Source organism: Pygocentrus nattereri, chromosome 29, assembly GCF_015220715.1.
Source record: "Pygocentrus nattereri isolate fPygNat1 chromosome 29, fPygNat1.pri, whole genome shotgun sequence".
Classification (NCBI taxonomy): domain Eukaryota; kingdom Metazoa; phylum Chordata; class Actinopteri; order Characiformes; family Serrasalmidae; genus Pygocentrus; species Pygocentrus nattereri.
The window spans coordinates 7,627,320-7,654,457 of NC_051239.1; the positions used below are offsets into that span (position 1 = coordinate 7,627,320).

The 27,138-nt window shown below is 40.2% G+C and overlaps 1 protein-coding gene across 1 annotated transcript; it reads right to left on the reverse strand.

Annotated features, from left to right (window-relative positions):
- Positions 1 to 1,415: 1,415 nt before the first annotated feature.
- On the reverse strand, positions 1,416 to 26,915 carry tbc1d10aa (TBC1 domain family, member 10Aa). The gene is made up of 9 exons (XM_017721665.2): positions 25,874 to 26,915; positions 18,505 to 18,604; positions 14,248 to 14,355; positions 10,460 to 10,566; positions 10,009 to 10,123; positions 9,488 to 9,553; positions 5,283 to 5,472; positions 4,649 to 4,803; positions 1,416 to 3,282 (listed from the first exon to the last, which is right to left on the reverse strand). Exons 1-9 carry the CDS (start codon positions 26,059 to 26,061, stop codon positions 2,329 to 2,331), a joined length of 1,983 nt encoding a protein of 660 aa, XP_017577154.2. The 5' UTR covers positions 26,062 to 26,915; the 3' UTR covers positions 1,416 to 2,328.
- Positions 26,916 to 27,138: the final 223 nt, after the last annotated feature.

Sequence of the window (27,138 nt, forward strand, 5' to 3'; positions counted from 1 at the left end):
CCCTTAATGTCAGACAGTCCAACATCACTGACAGTGTTTCCCACACAAAGTATACTGAGGGCCACCCAAGTACATTTTGTCCCATTTTAATAATGTTTTAAACTCCAAAGAGAAAATAGTTTATATATTTATATCTATGAATTAACAAAAGGTACACAGTGTCATTGACACATAGCATCACTCTTTCTTCCTGTGGTCATTTCCACAGCCTAAACCTTCACTTGAAGTGCTTGAAGTGCTTGACATCTAAAAATGCACAACATAAAAGGTTTAACCTTCACTGATTCGATGCCTTTACTGAACACCTGACCCTTGGGAAACACTGCTTCACTACCATCACCATCAACAACACTTCGGTTAGGCTTTGTGTTTATTAAGGCGCAAAATCTGCAGAGTAACAGTTCGATTTTAAGGAAGGTTAAATTAGACACAAAGCAAAACTGACCCGTTACAAAGCTTTATGCATATTTTGCAAACTGTGATACAAAAGTATGATCAATTATCAGTATTAAGCAAATCCTGATTCTTATACTCTTTTATATTAAGAAAGTGCCCAAAAAGTTCTCTAGAAAAACAAAAAACACTAGTGTCAAAAAGCTCCAGCTATTAAAAAAGTAAAATTAAAGTAACAGCTTCCATTAACTGAATGTCCAGTCCTCTATGACAGCTCAGCATTACGCTGCATATTAGGTAACAGATTAATTAGTCTGTAATCGGACGTGGATGACCGAATTGAACAGCCTACGGTCTCTGATAAAGTCATCTCAGGCTAAGTCAGGCTAAAGTTTATAAACATTGAGTGGAAGGATTTCATTGTGGGTTAAGGCTAGAGTGAGGTATGGATACAGAATATTTCCCTCATGAAGGCTGTAGTGAGTAACAACAGCTCAGGCACTTCAGCTTCTGTGTTGAACAAGTCTGCCCTCTAGTGGCACCTAAGGTGGAACAGCATCCATGAGTTTCTTCTCAAGATGTATTTTGCAAATACACCTGATACTCCATTGTTTTTTCCAACCTAATCTCTGTTGCATCTGTAGCAGACATTATCACAGACAATAATTTCTGCGCTTCCCACATTTACAATGGGAGCTGAATGTGAGAGATGCTGAAATGCTGCTTACTGGCTTCTATTATAAGCTTATTTTGAGTCAGTATTTTCTTATGTTCTTTTCTAAATAAGGGGGAATTACAGTCCATGGTAATCATCAATATCACTGCTGTTGGAACAAAAGCTCATATCTCCAAAATGGTAACTTTACAGAAAAAGCAAAAAACATACTTTACTTTTAATGCAAATATAAATTTTTACATTTTAAGCAACCATACATTTTTTGACATCATTTTGGGCTGTTCGTTTTGTTTCACACACGCACACACACACACACGCGCGCACACACGCGCACTGTCTAAGCCGCTTCTCCCTCAAGGTTGTTTTCTTTCATTCATTGTGAAATTTACACACAATGTAAAGAGCAACGTGCATTTTCAAATTATGAACTGAAAAACAAAATGAAGACAAGAGGTTTTGTTCCAAAAGCAGCGATGTGCTACAATGAGCAATCTTCGCACTCATGTAAACTGAAAAGCACAAATGGTTTGGTCGTAGTCATTTGAGTAAGGGTTCTGCATTAGTGGGCCTTGCTATGCATTTATGAGGAAGGACAGTTATACAAGTGTATTTGAGTACAAATGTGTTAGAATGGCCTCGTTTTCAAAGCAGCAAATGAAAGAGTAACAGAAAGCATCTAAAAATTAGAGACTTAAACATGACTGAGTGCTGAAACTGATCCGAAAGCAGTGTGGACATGAGTTACCACCCCACACATCTAATCCACTAACTTCCCATCAGCTTTAGAGGACCAAATGTCAGAGTGCCAAGGAAGTCTTTAGAGTTTTTGACAGTTGTGCAGCACTTAAAGGCCATTTCAGTAATATATATGGTCCTTTATGGCAAGCCTGAGAGAAGTAAAACTGTGTGACCTGTGTAACTTATTTATACGAGTGGTCAGAGATGAATGCTGATGGAGGCTCCCTCAAAGTGAAATTTAAACATCCATTGCTGCATCCTTCTGGCACTTTCACATCTTGGTTTTCTCAGGATGAAAGTTTTTCTCAAGTGAGCTTTCCTCAGTAGTGAATTAATGGCAAGGTTATCATAGGTTATGGATGTGTTTGTAACAACTAAAGCTCTCCCATGAAATAAACGTCTAGAAGACAAATTTGCTCTCTCTGCTATTTTGTAGTCCTTCTCCCCTTTTGCTGTCTGCCAGACTTCAGACCATGCTAGAAACACCCCTGCTACTCCACACCACTAGATGGTGACAAAAACTATAAGTAAGTGTCCTCTGAACTGTTGACACTTTCACTTGAGTGGCATAGAATGTCGTTATCATGGGTTGCATGAAAGTCCTTGTTGGCAGGTGCTCTGGGTGTAAGCAGAGGGGCTGAATCTGTAGTGGGTGGTGGAGCCAAAGCAGTTGAGTTTTCCACAATTTCATGGACTTCTGAGTCCTCAGGAATGGGAACTGGTGTCGTAACAGATCCTAAGCCATGGAGAGGTGGATAGTCTTGCAGGTGCGGACGCCAGTTTTGGAGTGGCACTTCTACAGGAGGTGCTAGAGGAGGTGGAGTTGGTGGTGGAAGAGGTGGAGTTGGTGGTGGTGGTGGTGGTGGTGGCGGCTCGTTGAAAGGTGGGCTTGGTGGTGGAGGAAAGTACAAAGGTTGAGTAGATGGGTTTGCAGGCTCAATGAACGAAGTGTTTGGTGCAGAAGAATTCTGTTTGACTGAATTGTTAGGAGACAGTTTGAGCCCCTCTACTGGAGGAAGTTCTTTAACATGCCCCTGCTGGTCAGTCAGTGAAGGCTGCTGCAGTGGCTGAGATGTTTTCTTTGAAGCTGCAGGATTCTGAGGCGGCTCTGCTGCGGCTGATGGCTGGCCAGACTGATTAGCAGTAGCTGCTTGCTGGGCAGATGTATGGTCGCTGGGTAAGGCATATGGGTTTGGAATGTTGGGAGCAGGTGTTGGATTTTTCCTGAGAGTCCCTCGCTTTTTACCCCGATTGAAGTCAGGGTTGAGCTCAGGGGCTGATGGGTAATGGACAATGATGGTAGGCTTCTGGCGGAGATCTTGCCGTGTGTGAGGCTCAGCGTCCATGATGATCCGAGCGCCGTGCATTCTGGGCGCGGCTTTGTATCGGAGTTCTCCGTGTGTTTTTCTCCAGCGTTTTAGCTGTACACGGTGCTCCCGCTCCACATTACGCACTGAGATAGGCAACTCCAGCACCTGCAGCACAGGAGAGTTTTGTTGTTTTCAAATAAATTCAAATGTCGACTAAAAAGGGAAACCTATACTTCTCTGGCCAACACAAGACTGAACATTCTAAATAGAGAAGAAAAAACCAGACATTGGAAAGAAGTATTTAGATTAACCAATGAAAACTGAGTACTAAGCCCATGAAACCTAGTGACTATTGTTAGAAGCCTTATCGTTTTTTAAAGTGATACGTATCAAATTACGCATGTTCCACTTTACCCAAATATAGTCACATAGTTGTTAGATATGGATATACTGAAGCTGGAAGCTTACCTTTGTCCATTTCTATGGACAAGAGTATTTCGTATATAGTACAGTGTTAAAGACCACTTAAGCAAGTCTGTTTAACATTACAACTGTGGGCAAGCATATAATGATTTAGACAAGTCCTTCACACAATGCCACATCTGGGAAAAGCACTTAAAATTGTGTGAATGTATTTTTTTAACCAATAACTTTACTCTCTGTTCCCATAGAGTCTGGCTGCAGACGTGCACTCTCAGCCCCAATGATGTCATGTGCACATGCACTCTCTGCTCCAATGGCACATTAACTTCTGGCTGCTTCTGCTTAGCGCTATCATCACTTAATCCATTTTTTGTCCATAACACAGCCAGAGAATTACATTTAATATACCCCCTGTTCAAAACTCCCCTGTTCCTAGTGGTTTTCAGTAGTCACTAATAGTTTTCTGTGCTTTCCTAATGGGCTGATATCACAGGATTCAAATAATTTAATCTGGTGGTTTTGTGACTGATTCCATATACAGCTGTTCATTTCCTAATGGTCTCTAACGGCAACCATCAAGCCAATTCCCGTTAGCAAGCAAAACCATCAGGTTTAATTCCTAATGGTTCAAATCATCTTCAGCATGGCTTTCATGAGTTTCAGCACTAGCCTGTTAGTTTTTTTCTATGAATAAAGTCAACATTATATTTTATTGTCATGGTTTTATTCTGAAAGTTTTATCAGTACGACAAAATTAATATATATTCAGTTTAACTATTGTTGCCCACCAGTACGTATTTTGCTGTTTTTCCTCATAAAACCAACAAAAACACACTGGTGGCAGATCGTGCACTGTGCACTGACATCAATAGGCTTTCAGAGCATGTCAGGCTGAGCATGCATGTCTGCAGCCAGCCGCTTCTCTTTTCTTCAACAATACTAAAATCTAGTAAGGCAAACCTCCATCCTCTAACAGCACATATAGTAATCATCAGCACCATCAACACCGTTATAAAAGAGATTCCATGGTTAAGGTTGGCTGTATCTTAACCTCTATTGGGAATATTTTATTTAAGAACAGAACACTGTGTGCATTTTAAATGGTTACCTGTTGTACAAGATAGGCCTCTTGCATGTATTTGGGCTCCAGGGCTCTGAGTAGCTCCATAGTTTCATACTGACCAGGGCAGGCCTTCAGCTTCTCACGAGTGCCCAGCATAGACTTCAACAACACCAAACCCACACGGAATATTATCTTCACACCTGGCAGAGAGAGAGACAAAAAATAGTAAGAGACAGTAGAGACAGTAAAGAAAGAAAGAAAGAAAGAAAAAGAAAGAAAGAACACTAAGGAGGCTACAGAGAGGGAGTGAAAAGATGAAAAGGATGAGAAAGTTGGATGGAGGGAACAAAGCATTCAATTTCTATGTAATTGTTGAGTTTAACATTCAATCATGAATGTGCCTTAACTATTTCACATACAAATATATAACAAATATAAACAAATATTATATAAATAAATAAATAAATAAATGAAAGATCTGTTTTTCTCGCTACGTTTCCAGCCAATAAACAGTGCAATGTGCAAGTGTGTGTTCTCTGTAGAGGATGCATTTCCTTATTTTTACTAAGAAAAACAGCAAAACATCATTTGACATCGTTTGACTTTTGTAAAGACGGGCAAAGGACAGTGAATACATACACACGAGATCCAGAACGGAAACAGAAATGGTGTTTCTCACCATCACACAGGAACATGTCCCACACCCTGAGCACAGAGGCCCAGGGGAGGGTTCTGGAGAACGCACACATAAACCACTCAGTCATGTACAGGATGGGCTCAATCTTGTGCTTGTCCAGGTGCTTGTATGCTATAGGACACACACGCTTCAGCAGTGCGTTCAGGATCTCTCCATCCAGCTGAATGGCCTCCTACATTCACAGACACACATACAAAGACCGACACAAGATGGCGCTGTTGAATAACCTCTGCGTGTAGCAGGGTGGTGTCAGGCTGATGGCTGTAATACATAATTATCTACAGATCCAGTGATTACCTCATTTCCAAAAGTGTGGTAAAATAAACACAACAGCAGTGTAGCCATGATCCTGCAACTCTCTTCCTACTAAGTACTACAAAATGCTGAGCTACAGAAACAGTCCACAGCCTAGAGCAGGGGTCCCCAATTACATTTTTTTAAGGGCTGCATTTAGCCAACACCACAAAAGCAAGGGCCAGTGCATTAGTCGCGTAATGTTTCATAATTAGGCAGAATGTACAGTAATTAATTGTTTGTTGTCATAGTGCATGTCATTAATTAGGAATGTCAACTGCAGCTGCATGATTTTACTCACAATTCAATGAGAGAAGTGACAGTGGCGGGTTGAAACAAGAGACCTGAAGTTTGGGCAGTGCTCTGTTGTGGCAATGCGAAGATACTGATCTAGGTGTGCACTGGAGAGTCTGTTTCTGTCCTGGCTTTTAAAAATGTTCATTGTAGGAAATGATGACTCAGAGATATAGGTGGAGAGAAATACTGTGAGAAGCAGCATTGAAATCCGTCTTGTCTGGCTGAACTGGGGAATCATGTTTATCCAGAAGTCAGTCACACTAACATCCTTGTGCTGCTCTTTGAGCAAATCTGATTTTGACATTTCCAAGATCTCCATCTGGAGAGATGCCTCATCCAGAGATGGAAGCAGCCTTTTGGCCTCAGCAGTCCACTGGCCATCTGCAGAAATGGAAAACGGCTGACGCAAAAACAAGAGGATATCATTTGAGAGGTTAAAGCTTTCTAATCGTACCTTGAAGTTTTCTGCCACTCTTCCCAAGAACGCTCGCATCACGGCATCCTCTTGCATTTTGTTTTTCTCACAGTGTTGCTTCAGCTTAGGAAAGTGCAGTTTTCAATTGCTTCATATATGTCTGCAATAGTAGAGTTCTTTCCTTGCAATTGCAAATGAAGCTGATTAAGATGAGACGTAACGTCACATAAAAAAATGCACATAAGCCATTTCTTTGCTGTCATTCAGGAATTTCAGAAAAGAGTGAGCCTTGCAAGTTGCCAAGAAAAGAAGAGTTCTTCATGTAATTCACACACTCTCTCCAATACTCTGCCCTTGCTAAGCCAGCGCACATCGTTATGCAGCAACAGATCGTGATATGCAGCAGACATTTCCTCCAGCAGGGCCCTGAAAAGGCAATGCTGCAAACTGGAACCCTCCCTAATGAAGTTTACAAGCTTCATTACTGTATCCATGGTGTCTTTCATTTTCCCACACAGTTCTCCACACAAAACTGATTTGTGAATGATGCAGTGAAATGCCGTTAGAGCGGGGATAACAGCTGATAGCCTGCTTACCAGACCCTTGTGTTGACCAACCATGGACGGGGCGCCGTCAGTGACAACAGACGTGACTTTGCTCATGTCCAAGCCATTTTTTTTAAAGAACCGAGTTAGTTTGTTAAAAATTGCTTCACCTGTCTGTCGTGCGCCCATGTAGGGGCAGCAAACAAAGCAGCTCTTCTCGAAAAGCTTTCTCATCAAAAAATCGCACGAACACTGACAGCTGGTCTACGTCCATCCTATCACAAGGCGTGTCAATGGCGAGTGACATGAAGTCCACTTTCGTCAGACAGGAGAGCAGGACACACAAGCAGTCCTCCACTAGAACCTCCACTCTTCTGACTGCAGTACTGTCTGATGATGGAACTGCCTTTAACAAGTCTACGACAGTTTTCTTTGTTTTTTCGTCGTGGCTCAAAACTTCTTCCACCATATCAATCACACATGTCTTTATCAACTCGGGATCCGTGAAAGGTTTTCTAGCTTTTACTAAGTTCCACGATACGGGCAGAGATGCCGTCGTTGCGTTTTCTTGTGCAGATGTTGTCTTATGGATGGTAGTAACAGAATGATTGTAGGCAACAATCAAACTTGCAATCTTTTGTCTTCGACTCTCTGATTTTGCCGGGAAGCTGTCACTGAAATGGCTGTGGCGTGTTTCGAAGTGCTGCTTTATGTTAGCCACCTTGCATACAGCTACAGTTTGAGAGCATAGCAAGCAAGTTGAATTAGCATTGGCACGGTCTGGTAAAATAAAACAAAATTCGTCTGTGCAGACAGAGCTGAACTGTCTATTTTCGTTATCAACTTTTCATTTTTTAGCACTGGCCATGTTTTTGTGCAAGCAGGACTTACATATGCTGTGTTCCACAGAGGCAGCTCATCAGCCATTGGCTGTACTGCTCTGTGAGATCGTATTTCAGTAGACTGTAACTGCACAAGCGTAGGTGTTTGGCGGCGGGCCAACAGTTTGAGCCTTAGGGGCCGTATTAGGCCTGCAGGCCGCCTATTGGGGGACACTGGCCTAGAGCAAGCACTGTAAGTCCAAACGCTTGTTGGAATTAGTATACTTTCCATAGAAGAACAACCAAAATAGAATGGGACACTCTGGAGCAGCTGGACATGAGCCTAAGGTCACCATGCTCAATGCCAAGCGTCAGCTAGAGGGGTATAAAGCCCTTAGCACTGGGCTGAGGAGCAGTGGAACTATGTTTTCTGGAGTGATGGAGGTTCATACAAAACACTGGATGAGTTGGAATGTCCAGAATTAATCACCCAACATCAATACCTCATGCTCTTGTGGCTGAATGCAATCAAAACCTCACAGTATTGTTCCCACAGATGTTGGAAACTGATGTAAAAGCCTTCCCAGAAGAGGACTGGAGCAAAGTAAGACAAATCCCCCACTAACACCCTCAATTTCAGAAGAAACACGTGTCTACAAACATTTGGACATTTTAGCAAAACTAGTGTACAGGAGCCTTACTTCTTGATTTTTCACTGAATACAGCAAATCTGAGATATGACTGTAATGAATGGAATGTGAAAAATAACTCTTGACGCATGAACTCACATTACACACAAGCAAGAGATTGTGTTAGCTTAGTTTGGACCCAGAAATGAAAGACAAACTTTCATATCTTGGAAGCTGCACTGAATATTTTCAGAAGATGCTGTGGATTGTAGAATAACAATATTGTGTATGTGGTCTTGTGCAGTTTTATGAATGATTAACCTTAATAGCCATACAAACAAAACAAAAAACTTAAACTGTAATTTGGCGCAAAGTATAGCCTTTCAATTAAACCCTTCAACAGATGAAGCATAATTTGCTAGGCCAACCTTTGTTTCTCCAGCTCCATTTAATTAGCACTCAGTTCTTGGCTGGTTAAACTGTTGTGTTGCGTAAGCTGGGGGAATTAGTACAATGGCTGCATTCCAGAGAGTACATCTCATATTCATTTATCAGATGGGCTTAACAGTATGGCTTTATCAAAGATCTTGGCAGTTTAGCTAACTGGTGAGCCAGGGTAGATATTTGTTTACAATGGCAAATAAGGAGATCCATATGTTAAAAGCAGCACAATTCATGTCATGTCACTGATGAGCCAAACAAACTGAGCAAACGTATTTAAAAAACCCAAAACTTCCAAAAAGTCTCAAATAGTTAATGAATACATCAGCATTAACTTTAAGGTATGTTAGTGTAAAGAGATTTATTTCAAGGAATTTTGGGAATTTTTCAGCTTCGGGTGGAAATGTTCACACAGCGTAAGAGGGCAGTGGGTGTTTTCAAATAGTGTTTAACAAAAAAGTTTGGATTGACAATATTAAATGTTTCAAACCTCCTTTAAAACTTTATGGGTCATATTTACAGACAGGGATTATGCCTCAACCATAACTATTAGACCTCAACTACACAGCGTTCTGAATGGAGATTCTCCACTGAAAATAAAATGGAGTTCAGGACCAGGCTTCATCCTTGTCTGGGATACTGACCCTAAACTTTGTCAGGTTAGGGTCATCTTAAACGGAAAGCCTTTTTAAACAGTCAAGCTCTATCAGTTTCAAACAAACTCACATCATTGTATTAGACTTACCAGGCCTGCACTGTAGTAACCAGGGAGGTATTTCTCACAAATCTGAACCAGCCCCCAAAAGGCATCCTACAGACACACAAATACACACACATGAACACAATAAGTGAAATATTTCTATATAATATTTAAAATATTATTTAAAATGTTCCTTTAGTCAACACAAATGAGAAACCATAGTGAATATTCCTTTCATGCTGTATGTCTGAGTAAGACGCATTTTAAAGGAGGGTCTCTGAAGGGGAGGTGGGGGGAGGCTGAAATATGATATTCTTAGTTTATAATATTTTTCTTGCTGGCCTTTTGCTCACTAGTGCACAGTGACCAATCAAAAATCAGAATATGTTGTAGAGAGAGGCAAAAAGAATGCATCCTTTTTTGATGGAAGATTACAGCAAAACAGGAATTTTGTCTTGAAGTTATATGATATGATACAGGATGAAGATATAGGCCTTGTAAATCAGGGAAAACAGTTAGGCTATTATCGTTCACAAAGCTGTGATTGTAAGTTGTGTAAGACTGACCTCAGCAGGCATGTGCATGAGCAGCACTGCAGCTATGGGAGCCTGAGCCTGGCAGTAGCCTTCTTCCGGCCTGTATAGGGTGTAGGCCTTCAGCACTCGCAACAAGTCCTGCTGCCTACACATGCAAACAGAGAGAGAAAGAAATTCATAATTGAAGAAGCATGATCTTATATTCAAGACTCCACTAATTTGCAGACTTTATGTTCTATACTGACTGTTTTTCTAATCATGCATTTGGTATTCAGTTCTTTCAATGACTGGCTTTTAATGAGGATGTCCTTAACAAATGAAATTCAATTCAAAGCAAGAACGTGAGTTTTCTGTGAATGGCTGTAGAATTACTCTAGAATTACTAAAGTTTCTTGTTCATGTGCTGTTCAGAGGTTCTAACATTTCAGCATCTTCCTGAATTGTCCAAGCATTCACAAAACACAGACTTTTAAACACTGACCCGTGTCCTCCTCGTGACACAAACATCTCATGGAAAGGAAACTGTCGGTGTAAATCTCTCTCAATCACATCCATCCACTTCGGATCTCCTTCCATGCTGTCCAGCTCCTGGAAACGACAACAACGCAATACGGAGTTGTGACAGATCTGCCTTAATAATTTATGAATTCTCACAAAATGAGGTAGGGGTTCGGACAAAGTGATAATGAAGAACCCCAAGGTTTTATTAATTTAGGGGAAAATTATGGGGAAAAAAGGAAAAAAAAAAAAAGAAGAAAAAAAGAAAAAAAAAACAAACTCAATTCAGCCTCACTATCTAAATTTAAGGGCAGTGCAGTCAAAACTTGCTTATATTCTGCTTTGGACTGATAATTAAAAAAGGATACTTTTTTTCAGATACCCACCCTTTTTCATCAAAACCCACCCTGTGCAACTAACGTGACAGCTAGACACAACACAAATATATAGTATGGCAATCATTAATACATTTATCAACAAAAATGTACCAAAAAAAAAAATTTGACACGTAAGACACATAAATGAGAAATATTAACTTAATAATAATAATTAAATAAACAAAGAAAACAATATATTTTAAGGAAACCAATAGTCATAGTAGTCACAGTAGTGTCTGTGGCTAAAATCAAGTGGTTTGCTCTTAAACACGATTACAGCGGTTTCCATATCCAGCTTGCTTTGCAATCGTCACAAGTGACACACACACATGCACACAACATGCACACACATGCAGTTTGGACCAGACGGTCAAACAATTATTTATTAATAGACAAAATATTAAGATAAACAGGTGTATTTTGTCTGTTTTGTCACACACGTCCCTAGTGGTGCAGACCAGGGATTCCCAGTCTTATTAACACCACAGATGTGACAGACAGGTAGAGGAGGCGATGCCACTAGGGATGTGAATTCCGACTAATTTTAACATTGAAGTTTTCTTAAGAGTTCATGTACACGTATCCAGTTAACTGCCAGGAAAGGGAAGCAAAGGCCATAAGAAACTTACTCTCAGAGTGAGAGCAATAGTGTTGTACAAAAACACAGTAGTACGCCCAGGAACATTTTACTATTCAAACACAGCCAAAGGAAGTAGGAAGTTGTGCTGGCTGAGTAACTGAGGCGTATCACGTTGGATGCAGATGAGGACTTTTGGTAGTAGTGGCCAACATACCTGTTCATCTGGTATAGCGACTGAAATTCTTCTTATGGTATTAGTTTTGTTATTTTGCACATAAATGCAGAAAATGTCACGTACCAACAGCACAAAACAGGCTGACTCCCTCACCTCTTAAGGTAAGCCTGAGGCAAGTTCGTCAAAGGACCAGACATCAGAACGTAATGAGTTAATGAGTTAACAGGAGAAAAGAGAGCAGAAGGAAAGGGGTCTCTGGGGGTCAGCTGTTAGCTATTAGCCTAGCATAGAGACTAGCTGGCTAGTGACGTGCAGTGCTCCTCACTCAAACAGCCGCTTCAGGGAACACCCTCGAGAGGCTCCACAGCTTCTCAGCTAAACTGACAGCATGAACAGCCTGTAATGTTTAATTCCAGCAGATTCTGATGGTCACAGAGTAAAGCTCAAATGTGAGTGATTCACATATAAGACAAAAGACTTGCAGGCAGAAAACAACATTCAGCACCGTTTTTATGAGGCTGAAGTTGGCTTCCTATTCGCCCACTTCTCTTTCCTGTTCTACCTTCAATGTCGCAGCAGTTACATTCTGGCCTCCGAATGGCCTCTTTTCCACTGTCGAGCCAAATGGTTCTCGGGGCCGCTTTGTTCCGCCCCACGCTGGTGTGGAACCGTGCGACTGGTTACAGTTTCTTTTTCTGTCTGCTGTGCCGCTAAATCAGAACCAGGAAACACTGAAGAAAACTGACCCGAGCCTGTACTGCCACCACATACTCATGTTTGATGTGGCAGTCGTGGGCTGGAGGTTAGGGAACCAGCCTTGTGACTGGAAGGCTGCCGGTTCGATCCCCTTGGCCAACAGTACATGACTGCAAGGCAGCAAAACGCCACCAACCCCCAACTGCTCCCCGGATGCTGTGGATGGGGCTGCCCACCGCTCTGGGCAAGTGTGCTCACTGCCCCCTAGTGTGTGTGTGTGTTCACTAGTGTACATGTATGTGGGTGTTTCACTGCACAGATGGGTTAAATGCAGAGGTCTAATTCCTCTGTGTGCAAACACAGTTGGCTAATGGTTTCGTGTTCAACGTTAGGTTAGCCGAACAGGCTACAACTTAAAATACTGCAGAACAGATCACTCCAACACCATTCAGTCGAATTTCCTCTCACTGTCCTACTTTCACCGTCTATGCTTGTGATAACAGAGTACCGGTTAATTGAATCAAACCTGTCCTGGACTGTTTGGCTGTCAATCTGACTAGAAACGATAAATTAGCAAGCAAAGAGGAATGTGGAAATTCTACCAGCACAGTTACCCTCCATGCTCAGAACCATCCAGCACTGCAGTGAAAAGAAGCCAATGTAACTGCTGCACCATTTAAGGTGGAACGGGAAACTGAACAAGACGCTGACGAACAAGACGCTGACGAACAAGTGGTGATAAACCCCAGTGTTGATAAATCCATATTTTATGTAGCTGTCATTTTATTTTATACTGAATGCTGCTTTTATTCTTGTCTTTGGTGAGTTTTTCATACTTTACAGTCCCACTGAAAAGTCTGTCAATGTTTTCAGTTTCTTCTTTTTTGTCTCAGCTGAAAGTTGACAATTTACTATAAGCAAACACAAGGCCACATGAAACAAGAAGTTGACTAGAATTAAGATTAAGTGACCCTTATTAGTCCCACAACGGGGAAATTTCACCTCTGCATTTAACTCATCCATGAAGTGAAACATCACATACACTCTAGTGAGCACACACACACACACACACACACACACACACACACACACTAGTGGGCAGTGAGAACACTTGCCCAGAGCGGTGGGCAGCCTAATCTGCAGCGCCCAGGGAGCAGTTGGGGGTTAGGTGTCTTGCTCAAGGACACCTCAGTCATGGACTGTCGGCACTGGGGATCGAACCGGTGACCTTCCGGTCACGAGGCTGGTTCCCCAACCTCCAGCCCAATTATAATGACATCAATTACATTACTACTACTACTACTACTACTACTACTACTACTACTACTACTACTAATAATAATAATAATAATAATAATAAAATTAATAATAATGGTATAGCCCAACAGTTACTAACTCCACCCTGCTTACACTCAAACATTTGCAATCCGGTTTTAAACTATCTGGGCTCTGGTAGCTATCCGTGGCCTGGTGGTTGGAAACCTTTGGTGTAGAGTATTAATCTACACAAGAGAAAGTCTTTCAGAAGAAGTAATTGTAACACAAAGTGTTAAAGCACTGGATCATGCTGCTGTTGGTTTCAGTCATAAAGGGTCTATTTTAGATGTTGGGAACACTTGCTCAATCCGTGTAAACAATGAGAGGCGACTGAAGTCTAAAGCACTTCCCTGTGTTTGCTCAAAATGATAACTCATTACAAATCTACACACATTTGGCTCCACCACCTCATTTCTTTTCATTCAAAATAGGCATGATGACAGCATTTAGACAGCGTGTTACTATAAAAGGAGAGTAAACTGAAAGGCATACTGAAATCTTTTTTCTTTTTTTTCTTTTCCTTACAGGATTAAACAATACCAGTGGGGAGTGATGATTACAACCAGGGAAGAAAAAGACCGAACAAGCTATTACTCATTCAGAGAAGGAAAGTGAGCGTCTCAAACCTTGAACTTTTCGCCGTTTCGTTCTTTCTTCACTTTTCCTCCCGACAGGTAAAGCCACGCCCTCCCTCTCAGCGACGGAGGGATTCCTTTCTGACATCGCAGCCTCACCTGTGAGTGAGAGGAAAAGCTCTGTTATATCCAGAATCAATGTATCACACAGCCATTCAGACCTGATATTCGCAGATTTCCCAGATGTGGTCATACACTTCCATTCAAAAGTGTACAATTTCATATTAATAGCTGTTGTTAATTTACGTGAAACTAACATTTGGGATGCACATTAACTAGAATTACAGTGGCACCAGCAAAGAAATCAGCAACCAGCATCAGACAAAAGTCTAGATTTGATCAACATTTCAAGTCAATGTTTGATGATGCATAATAGACTGTAATTATCTATTTACAGTGATTCTTGTCACATCGTTTCCCTTTTAACTTATTCTCTGTCATTTTAGAATTATCTGCAGCTCTGTTCATCCTTCACATCTAATGTGAAATCTAAATATTTGAAATCTAAGAAGTTGTACAAGAATCGCTGAATACTGAATACAAGAATACTGTAATCATTTTTTACATTTTCTGCAACCAAATTATTTGCATATTATTGAAAATATCAACTGTAAACATTTGAACAGAAATGTATTCTGGACAATATTCACCATTTGATCCTCTTTATCCTGAAGAAAAGTTCAATCAGATGAACAGAATTAAATCTGTCCACTATCAGATTTTGCCAAAACTGGGATTCATTTTGATATCAGGAGTAAACAGGCTCAAAATAACTCACAGGCCTTTATCATAACACAATAAAATGCACACATTAGCAGTAACAACACAGCATGAAACAAGTAAAACAAAACCTTTTCCATATGTTTTCACACACACACACACACACACACGGCAGGTTTGGTATTTTAAAAATAAAATAATAATTTAAAAAATTTTAAATTAAAGTTTTTAACTGTTAAAACAGACAAGTAATCACAAAACATTTTTATAGTAAAAAGAAGTAAATCCTGTCCACTATATACTCTTTTTTTGTCTATTTTAAATGAGCTTGTAACATTCAATTTTAGCTGGCAATTATTAATTACCTTAGAAATAATTGCCATATATTGCCTAAATATTTTTTGTTCATTATGTGCAACTATAAAAGTAGCCTAATGCAACCTTACTTCCTAGCTGTTAATACTTAGTAGCTCCCAACTGATGACAAACATCTTTAGCTCAAACAGACAAACATTACCTCCTGCTGCCCTCTAAAGCTGCTACAGCATCAGTCAGGAGAACCTTTACAAAAATGTTAGGCACATTTTTATTAATGTCACTACTTTTGTCCCCTCCGGCATATAAAAGGCATTAAACCCTGCAGTACAATAAACACGTGAATTCATGCTTCAGTTTTTGTGTTTTGAGAAATGACACCTATGTGCATTTTTGTCTGCTTGTCATCTGTCAAAGGCATTCTGAAAAGTTCTGCAATCATTCAAAGGCTGTAATCAAGATGCTAAATATACTCACCAGCCACTTTATTAGGTACACTTTATTAGCTAGTAAAAGGTTGGACCCCCTTTTGCCTTCAGAACTGCCTTAATTCTTCGTGGCAGACTTTCAACAAGGTGTTGGAAACGTTCCTCAGAGATTTTGGTTGGTTATTTGAGCTCCTGTTGTCTTTCTATCATCTGGAACCAGTCTGCCCATTCTCCTCTGACCTCTCACATCAACAAGGCATTTTCATCCACACAACTGACCGCTCTCTGGATATTTCCTCTTTTTCTGACCGTTCTCTGTAAACCCTGGAGATGGTTGTGCGTGAAAATCCCAGTAGATCAGCAGTTTCTGAAATACTCAGACCAGCCCGTCTGGCACCAACAACCACGCCACGTTCAAAGTCCCTTAAATCCCCTTTCTTCCCCATTTTGATGCTCGGTCTGCACTTCAGTAAGTTGTCTTGACCACCTCTACACGCCTAAATGCACTGAGTTACGGCCGTGTGATTGGCTGATTAGCTATTTGCGTTAACAAGCAACTGAACTGCACCTAATAAAGTGGCTGGTGTGTGTATATTTTAAACAGGGCTTTAAATCATCACAGGAAAATTCAGCAAGATCTGATGTACATGCTTTAGTAGGCGTACTTCATTAAAAAGGACTTTTTAAATAAAAATAATAAAGCAGCAACAGTGATTGTGCCTTGTTACAGAGCCACAATCCAGCTGTTTTCAGCTACTAAGCAAGTTTTCAGCAATTAAGCAAGCGCACAGACAAACATGCAAACACGAAAACCAACCATGACAGTTCAGAAAAACTCAGCTGTAACTCTACTGTTAATGGTTCAGAATGGTACTGTTCTCTTTACCTGAGGTTTCTTTCACCCAGTGGAAGCTTTAGAGAGCTTAAGAGAAGAAACAGTGAGCTATTGCAACATACACACATACGGCAAAACTGTATAAGACAGGTTCATTGAGATGCCGAACTTGTCCAGACAAAACCCAGCTCAGCTCTATTACAGAATCATACAAGCATCACATTTTAGAGATTTGAGGTAATTAGGGTGGCAGAACATCCTGCTATTGAAAGATGATACAAGAAGGCGGAGAAGACAAGAGAAACAGAAAGAAAAATGATACAGAAAACAGATGCAGTCCTAAACAGTGAGGAATTACCCTGATTTCTTTCAAGGCTCTACTCAGGGAAATGTACAAAGACCCAAAGCCTAAACCCTTCATCATTTGAGCTTAAAACACTATACGGATAGGGTTAGTTTTGCACAAGGACATAGAATAATGCATCGATTTAGTCCTGTCCAAATTTCTCTCCATCAGGAAAGATTCTGTGGAATATTCTGTGGAAAAGAAGTGAAGTGTGGAGGCAGTCAAAGTGTTCTCTGTGGCTAAACACAGGCTGATATGCAAGTGTACAACTCAGAACATGAAAAGGTGAAAAAAGATTGCAGGAAAAAGGTTGATTTTATGACATGATGCTGACTGCTGGCTGTAAATTCCCAAACTAACAGTAATGCTAATGATGCACCACATTTACTTAAGATAGCAAGACAGATGGTTAGAGCAAACGGAATAACAGCTAAATTAAATGTTTTGACATGTTTTCTGCTCTTTTCTCTATGTAAACCTAGTAGCCACTCCAATCTTTGCCATTTGTACCAACATTTCTCAAGTTTACAGATGTGGTAAACTGGCACCTCCCCATACAAAAATAAAGCTATCTGAATAGTGGTTTAGCCACAGAGTAGAAGGGACGGGTTTGGGTGATTCAACGATATTATCTCAATTTCAACTTGACCCATTACATCATTTAACTATGGCAATTTGCAACTTCATCACGTTTAACGAAGCAAAAGAAGCTGTCAGCTGGTTTTATGATGACTTGTGTCATGACTCGACTCAGACACAACTAACCTTTATCAGAGCTTGAAATTAAAGCACATATAATCACAAATATTCACTCACAAATGAAACAGCTGGTATTTGCACAGTGGAGAAAGTTTTGTTCATAATGTAAACCAACCTGAAGTCAAAACTGATTGATTTTCCACCTCGTTAGTTCACGAGCCTGATCATATTAAGCACCATTCATGTAGGCACGAATCACATGATTTAAAAGACAACCTCCTGTAACCTTTGACAGAACTGACCTCATTATTTTTTATACTGAAAAATCTGCAGCCACAATACTTCTCATACCTCCCTCTTCCCACAGGCATTTTATCATTAACAGTAAAAGCTCAGCTAGCTCAGAGACCCTCCCTCGTTTCACTTGGAAACATGTCACTGCAGGGAAGGAAAATGCATTATGAATTATGACTCATGTTGACCTCGAGCCTCTCGGCTTAAGAGCCTGCAGAACGTCATACGAATATCATCTGGACACTTATCACGATTATGACGTATTGCCCAATTCTAATAAAGAATGCTGCTTTTCAGTCGATGAGCAGGAGGAAAAATCTTTGGCAGGTCATGTCAAACTGTACAGTTTGAATAACTGCAGGCTAGTGTGTAACCAAATATGAGGCTCCAAATGTCAGTATGGCAGCAGAGGAACTTACTCATCATATCACAGAGGTCTGTGATAAAAAACAAACTGAAAGATCACACTAAAATAGTAAGATCACACTAAACTACTGAGGTCATTCTAAAAAGGCTAAAATCATGCAGAGCCTGACTGTGAGTCTGTTCTAGTGACTAAGCAAGTCAATGAAAGGGTAAGAAGAAGACCTTTTAAATTAAAGGGCTCTTACCTTCTTGAATCTCTTGCTGATCCATTTGTCCCAGTTACTCAGCATGTCCAACCATTTCACCTCTCTCTGCCTCAGCACTTCTGGGGGCACATCCTGAGCCCTGAGGAAGGAGGGAGAAGAACTATTTAAAACACAAATTGCTTTTCGTTGGATTGCTTTTTAGTGATTTTTATGTTTACATGGAAGGAAGTCTGTCATGCGCTCTACTAGCAGTGGGCACTGGTATACCAGGTGAAATTCAATGCCACAAATAGAGCAGACATAAAGGAATGGCCAGTCTGGGACTGTATCAGGCAATGTGTGTGAAGCAAGGCATGGCCCAGCTGGTATTGATGCATAAATGACTAATATTTTAAAATTTTACTTTATTTGTTAAAATGACCATTATTAATCTACAAAAATAAGTAAGACCCATTACTCACTACACCTTCTTAAAGGCATACTGACCACTGCCTTTGGTCCCTCTCTCCAGGCCAAGACTTCTTATGAAGTCTCTCTCTAGTTCAGTGGACATTCTAATAGAGATGCATTGATATTTATATTGTTATCCACAATTTCCATGTTTTTCATGTATCTTTCTGCTGATAGGCAGACAGTTACAAAATGTAGAAATTGGGACTACCTGGATTAGCACTATAGAAAATGTAGCATTTATTTGCAGGGCAGTATAAATGCAGTAAAACAAATAAAACGCAGATATTTTAGCACAGTAGCCCAACGATGCCTAAACGCTCCACACATCTGGAGTATAACAGATACATCATCATCATATACTGGATTTAAATATTACAAAAATATAAACTTGAGTCCGAGGCTACACTTTCTTTAAGCAACTGTCTGCCGATACCGAAATGGTTCCGATAGTACATCCCCAGTTTCTGAGCTGTGTGCCGTTCTTCTGTTTCCTACTTTATTCATCTCTGCCTCCCATCTCGACTACTGAGTTTAAAGTCCCCTCTTGCTGTTTGCTGGTCCTTTATTGCCTTCATTAAAAGAACGAATGCAAATGAATCCATCTTCACTGAATCAACCCTCGTCTCTTTTCCACTGCAGTGCTGAACGGCTCTGAGCACAAAAGATAACCGTTTCAGTGGCTTTTCCACACGAACACAGTTCTGCACAGAACACTTAAAAACCGGCCTCAGCCGGTGTCTTTTGGCATGGTTAGATAACCATACTCGGAACCACAGAACTGATCGGTGGGATGATGTAGCTATTCGCTGATCGGTTCTATGTTTATGATGATATTGTGGCACCACATCCTGTAGCATTATTTCAAAACCAAAAACAATCAAACGAGTCTGGCTCGTTCAAACAGACGCCAAATAAATAAAACCAATTTCTAACTGTTAAAACGGTGCTGCTAACCAGGAGAGACTAGCTGGTGAGCTAGACTGTTAGCTTAGCTATCATGCTGCCAGCTCTGTTCACCACAGAACAGGTTTGATTCTGACTAACAAAAGCTTTACTGACACAAATTCACCCGTTTAGAGGACAAAGATGATGAGACCACGCTAAGAGACTGGTTTTGAAGTGACAGAAAGAGTCACTTCAAAGAGGTGGCTGGGATCTGATATAACTCTCAAAGCACACGAATGCAGGTATTAAAGTTCATATTTTTCCGGGTTCTGTATGAAAGCAATCCTGCTAAATAAGTCTTACTCTTTTTTTTATTGGGCAATATTAACATGTCAGCACACTTCCCTGTAAACACAGATGCTTTATGTTCGAAATATAGCCACAGAGCTCTTTAATGAGTTTTGCAACATAACTGTTTGAGGTGGACTGGCCTTACCAGTATGATGTGTCTGCACGTTCATCTGAAATTCTTTGGAAGAAAGCTGAAGAGAACAAGCTACAATTGGGGTAAACAGGATTCTTTGCAGAGGAAGAAAGAAAGAGGCAGCAAAGAACCTTTCAATTGAGTGGGTTTAACAGTGTTTTTAAAGAACCGTGCTTTGAAAGGCAAACAGCTTTCATATGGAAGCGAAACAGGTTCTCGTATAGCACCGCTGATGTAAAGCAGATTCAATTTAAATGTGTCCTCCTGCAGCTGAAGGGCAGTTCGTGAAACAAGAATATAGTTTCATCAGTATAAATATTCCCCGCGACCCTGACGGAGAAGCGGCTTAGAAGATGGATGGATGGATGGATGGTATAAATATTTACACACCAACCTGCCACCGTGATCCTGTAATTACGGGATGGACGAGGGCGTGGTAGACGTCTGTTGTGAGGCCTCTCCTCCCACAGTCGTCAGTCTAAAGCAAGTCATCTGTTTAAAGAGGTGAACTCCACCCAGAACTACACAGTCAGCCTAAACCTCAACATCCGAGAACGAGCTGATTTCACCAGTAAGTCAGTAGAGCTTTTTCATTGAGTCCGAGTTCAAAACCCAATTTATCAAAGGCGCATTTCTGTGACTAACTGGCACAACTTAACCCTTAGAAGATAACAGAAGCTGGGGGTAATGTCATACAAACACTTCTTCACTCACAGTTCACTGAAAGAAGAACAATTCTTCTAACAAGGCCTTCTAGGCTTTTAGTCAGTCAAAGCTTCATTTACATACATAAGCAGAAAAGATTTCCAGCCTAATTTGTGGAATAAAAAAGTCATTTTTGCACATTAAAACAAACAGAAACGCCAGACACGTAGACTTGACTGTCAATGACACCTAAATGTAAATGTAATTCTTCACGTACACTACCACATTAACAATTTGCTATTTTATTTACAATAAATTTATTGAATGTGGATTCAAATACTACAAACTAGTTGCCAAGAAGTATGTTTGGACCTCTGATCCAATGCTTCAATAATTCTGTAAACAATAAAATACTGTACATTATAAAATACTAAACAATTAGACTGTAATTATTCAAAATTCTGCATATAACTATAGATATAGTGGGTCAAATTACATGTTTTGTTGGAAAAGGGTAACATCCTCTATATAGAGCCTATTTATGGCATTTTTCTGCCTCTTTAATGCACAATTTCTATTCATTTGTCAAGTGTAACATTTTAGAAAACAATTTGACTAAAAATGAAATAAAATCTAAAATGTGTCATAACATTAAATTAAGCAAATTAACAATACTTGTGCATTGAAATGTGCAGAATTTTGTAGAAGACATGTTACCATTTCACTTGCATGATTAACAATTGTTTCTGCACTAATTAACAAAGTTTGAGTTTTTATCTCCAGTTTTGACAATAAATTTTACTTAATTCTTTCCTTTTCTAATTTTCTTCATTTGTCCAAGATTTCTTCACTTTCACATACAGCGTCCAAGTGTGCTACAAATGATCTTAAACCTGCTGAAACTGTAAAGAACTAGCACATTAAAAGAAATGTATGCACTCGAGGGCAAGAGTTGGTTTTATATTATTAAAAATGTTGATTCCAAAATTTAGACCAGTAGTGCTCCTATGTAAATGTCAGTGTGCTTATGTAATTATGTTTAAATATTACAGCAAATGACAATAACTACTCCTAAATGTCTAGTCTTATCAGGCACATCAGTCATAAACACACAACCAGGATGATTTTGTTGCCTGTCTGATATTTACATTTACCGTCCAGAGTGAGTTACAAAGGTGCTTTTTGGCCTATCAGGAATAAATCTGGGCTTCCCTTAAGCTCGCCAGTGCTGATACCTACATACAAATATATACAATACACTTTAAAAAGACCAGTGTTTTGCATTAGTGAAACATTATTAAGACACAAAAATAAAACGTATGCTTTACTGCTGAACTGTGGCTAATATGGGTTAAGGTTTAAGGATTCACTCATAAAGCCACTAAACCATAGTTTCGTTCTTACTTCCCCCTTAAAAAACACAGAACACATTTTATACACTTCCTCTTTCAATAACAAACTGTGCTAGGAAATAAAAAAAAAAACAACAAAAAAAAAAAAAACAAAAACAAACCCAAACAAAAAGTCCAAGCAATAATATTTACTGATAACTGGCCCTGTTTCTCAACACCAAGGCGGACGGGCTAAACAGGGCTGAGTACCGGACAAGTACCGTGGATTACAGTCAATTTAATTTTATTGAACACAGCCCTCAACTTTACTCCACAGCTTCCTTTTTAAAAATAACACGATACTAACCAAGTGAAGTGTTATATGAAAGCCATGGTTCCCTTTTATCAGCTGTGACCGACCAACACTTCAACTAGCATATTTGTCTCAGCCTGTACTGAGCAACAAAAGAAATGAAATAATCACTAAAAAAGACTTGAAACAAATGTTTAAAAAAAATTGGAGCCTGTTTTGAATGAAAGTCCCTCAGTAGGGCTGGGCTGGCATGACCTCCTGGCAGCAAAGTCCATAAAGCAGAGGAAACAGGAAGCCTACCGTCCACTCAGCAATGCTGTACAATTCTCACTCATTTATGTAACTCCAGAGGCAGATCCAGGCCTCAAGTATAAAGTGGCGTCAAATCTAATATCCACATACAGTGTTCAGATAATATTAAAATATGGCGCAAAAATAACATCTGGATACTGATTACACACCATATCCGTCACAATATTTAGCTTTAATGAGGTTAGTGAGTTTTGAAGTTTGAACGGAAAAAAATTCAATAAAATTTCAAAAAATAAATAATTAATTTTTTTTTTTAAATCAATTTAAGAAAAATCTATCAATTGTTAAAAGAAATAAACGCTAAGGTGTTACTGTACACTGCACACTGTTTCTTGTTGTTTAGGCCTACAGACTCTCATGAATTGGTCCAAACCTTTCTTTTCATGACACAAACATGATTTATGATACAATGATTTATCATGACAATGACAACATATGATCATATTGCCTACCCCAGATAATACTTAGTTGCAGGGCTGACGGATTAATTTTTTTTTTCAGCAGATTTTTTTTTTAAACATAATTTGAAAATGTCAGCTGTGCCTTCATTTGTATGCCTTCATTTGTGTGCCTTCACATGATGAATGGACCAACAGCAATGGCCCAAGGTTAAGTAGAATTAAATCTCATGACACTGTTTTGGAGAAGGTTTTGCTCATACAGCGACGATACATTGTGCACAAAAGCTCAAACAAGCTGATCATCGAAATTCATTATTTCACAGTACCAGTCAAATTACATCAATAGATAGATAGATAGATAGATAGATAGATAGATAGATAGATAGATAGATAGATAGATAGATAGATAGAGACATACGTACATACACACATACACAAAAGACAAACAGATATACAGACAGACAGTCAGACAAACATATACACACAGACAGACAGACAGACAGATATAGACACAGACAGATATACACACAGACAGACAGACAGATATAGACACAGACAGATATACACACAGACAGACAGACAGACAGATATACACACAGACAGACCTTTATTGATCCCAAATAGAAATTGCAATGTTTCAGAAGCAACACATATAGCTGCACATAAACTTACATTTACTCTGCAGAAAATATAAAAATAGAAATAGACTAGAAATAGATTAGGCTGAAATAAAAACTACATAAAAAACAGACATAAGTTAAAGTAGAAGAGAGCAGAACAAAAAGTATATCTATTTGCATATTTGCAGCGCATATAATAATTTGTTGTATTTACATGATCGGAGGCACTGAGCAGAATGGAATACACTATGAGTATAAACATAACTAGGATTTGCAGCAATATTACAGAGTAAAGTGCACAGTGAGAGTCAGTACAGTAGCAGTTATGATATATAGCACAGCATGTATCAACAGGAGAGGAGAGATAGTGACGTGGTTCAGCTCAGTTCAGACAGCAGGAGATCAGCACCATCTCTGCAGTAAGGAGACTCGGTGTAGAGCCGTACAGCAGCGGGTAAGAAAGACCTCCCACTTCCAGCACCTCACTAACGTTACTCATTTAAGCCACGCCCACACGGTTTGCAATTTAAAAGAAGGTATCGAGAAAAAAAAGTATCAGTTAGGATCATTATGAAAGTTAAAGTGTGGGTACAGATATGTAGCAATACGCAACTCTAGATATCACCGTTTTCTTTTGTATCATAAAATGCAAAACAACCCTGGAGGAAACACGAACATGCTTAGTCTGAACTCTGCTGCGGCGGTATCAATCACAGCATCAGCCTGGACACAGTCCATCCAAATGATGCCACATCCGCAGCTGGTTTGCTGAGTGTGTTTATGTCATGATATACACACTCATGATAACTGGCTCACAAAGGGGGAAGATTACCCTTAGTTAGACCCCTGGGTATTTCTGAACTTATCTCTCACTGCAAGACTGCTTTCTGTAAGCAAACAACTTTTCCCACACAAACAGAAGACCATGCACATCCAACAGAGCGCGCACACACACACATGCACACACACACACACGCCCACACCAACGAGATGAGCTTTAAAGGTGTTAAACTGCTGCCAATCCAATAAAACCAGCTACACCACTTCATCAAATATTATTTGAAAACTATAAGAGGCAGGTAATGTAAAATCATTGCCTTTTCTGTCCCTCTTCTGACAACAGGACATAATGACTCTACAGGTCCAACAGAATCACATACAATAATATAAAATAAAAATACTGTTGCTCCAAAATAATAACTTTACAGGAGAAAGCACAGACACTCTTACCTTACGGTGCGAGTTAATATAAAGAGATTTTATTCCAAGTGATTTTAGATCCTTTCTAATGGGCCACTCACCATGACATTTTCACACAGTGTAAAGGACGCCTGATGTGTTGAAATGATGGAGAAAAATGAAAAAAGGAAAAAAAAATTGGCGAAAATGGAGATACATGGTTTTCTTTGGACAGCGTGAACAATGTCTAATGGACAGCGTGACACTCGTGAAAATGTCTTTAAGCATTGTGATATATTCTTGTAATACTGACCACTTCTAATAATAATGACAAATAATAACGTGTCATATATATATATATGTGATGGGTCTTGAAGGTGAGGGGTCTTGAAGGTGAGGGGTCTTGAAGGTGAGGGGTCTTGAAGGTGTGGGGTCTTGAAGGTGAGGGGTCTTGAAGATTCTACTTTTCACTCAGTTTGTTATGCTGAAGTATGAATGTACAAAAGACTGCAAAATGGACCCATTTTCATTAGGGGTATTTAACTTCCGGACCCCCTTATATGTAATTATGATTACTACTCTGATATTTTGGACCTCACCCTTCAGGGAAACACACCTCCCTCTTCCTTCTCAACTCACTCCTTTACACTGCAACTTTTTTTTTCGTTTGTGTGTGTCGTGTGTTATAAGAACACATTTACAACCACTGTCACACACAGATGAGCTGCATTTCAGGACTGTGTGTGTGTGTGTGTGTGTGTGTGTGTGTGTGTGTGTGTACTTACGATTCTGCTGAATACTTCTGGGCGCCTCCAATAAACCCGTACTTGTCCGTCTCCCTTGAGCTGGGAAATCCATTCACCTCCGAGTCAGAGCCCAGTGAGCTCTCCTCATCCAGCTGGCTGCCCACAGTCTGTAAACTCACGGTGTCCGCGGGCTGACGCCCGTTTTCCAGCTTTTCCAGCCGAGCCATCAGCAGCTTCAGGCCAGCATCAGCGCACAGCGCACACCAGCTAAACAACCAACCAGCTCAACACCCACAATTACAGTACTACACCCGCTCAGTCACGACTCGAGGCTCTTAACTAGGAGGACGAACAGACAGCAAGACTCATTCTATCCTTTAAGGCAATCACAGCTACTTTATACTCTACAATAAGAGGAAAACGGCCATTCAGATTAAATTACTGCTGACACTGGAGCTCAGCTCGTCTAAAGCTGTCAAGACTCCAACCTCGCCTCATTTTTGACAAGCTGCGTTATTTAAACAGCTACTGAGCCGTTTAACGTCTACATGTCCACCGAGATGAAATGCCTCCGCTAAGCTGAGTTCAGAGGTTGTTTATGTGCTGTTAGCTTCGGTTTGTTGACAGGAAAGTGCGTTAACTTTTAGCAGCTAACGTTACATTAGCATAGCGACGTGTCACTCAGAGTAATGTCAGCTTTGGTTGAGCTCGGGTTACATAACTACAGCAACTGCACGCACGAAAAAGACTAAACGCGCCGTAAACGCTGTGAACGACCGGCGCTGTCTCAGAACAAAACACATCAATTCTGTGTTTTTACCTGCTGGAACTACAGTTAGCCAGTTAGCTTAGCCTGCTAGCGTCGGTTGCTCACTCTATGAGGCATGGGCAGTTTCCACAAGCCAACCTTTGAACGTACAGCCAAACCTAAGCTGCGTTGGACTGCTTTGCTACTGTAATTCCCTCAAGTTCAGTGTTTTCCTATGTTTCAATTCACATTTGGTCTGGAAAAAAATAATAAAATAGTCCTTCGGCGACGAAATGTCATTTTCGCACTTTGCCAACAGTCAGTCTCCTCCTAATTGACAGCTCTGCGCATGCGCAGACACGCATCGAGCGGATCAGCCGATGAAGGCTGTGTTCCAATTGGCACGTCGTGCACTGGGACACTAGCTAGTGTACACTAGCTAAGAACACAAACCTATCCACCAGTCGGTCAGTCCAATCAAAACCAATAAGGAAAGCACTTTAACATGACCTTTTTCTGTCAGTTAAAGGGGCACTCCACCGATTTTTCAAAATGG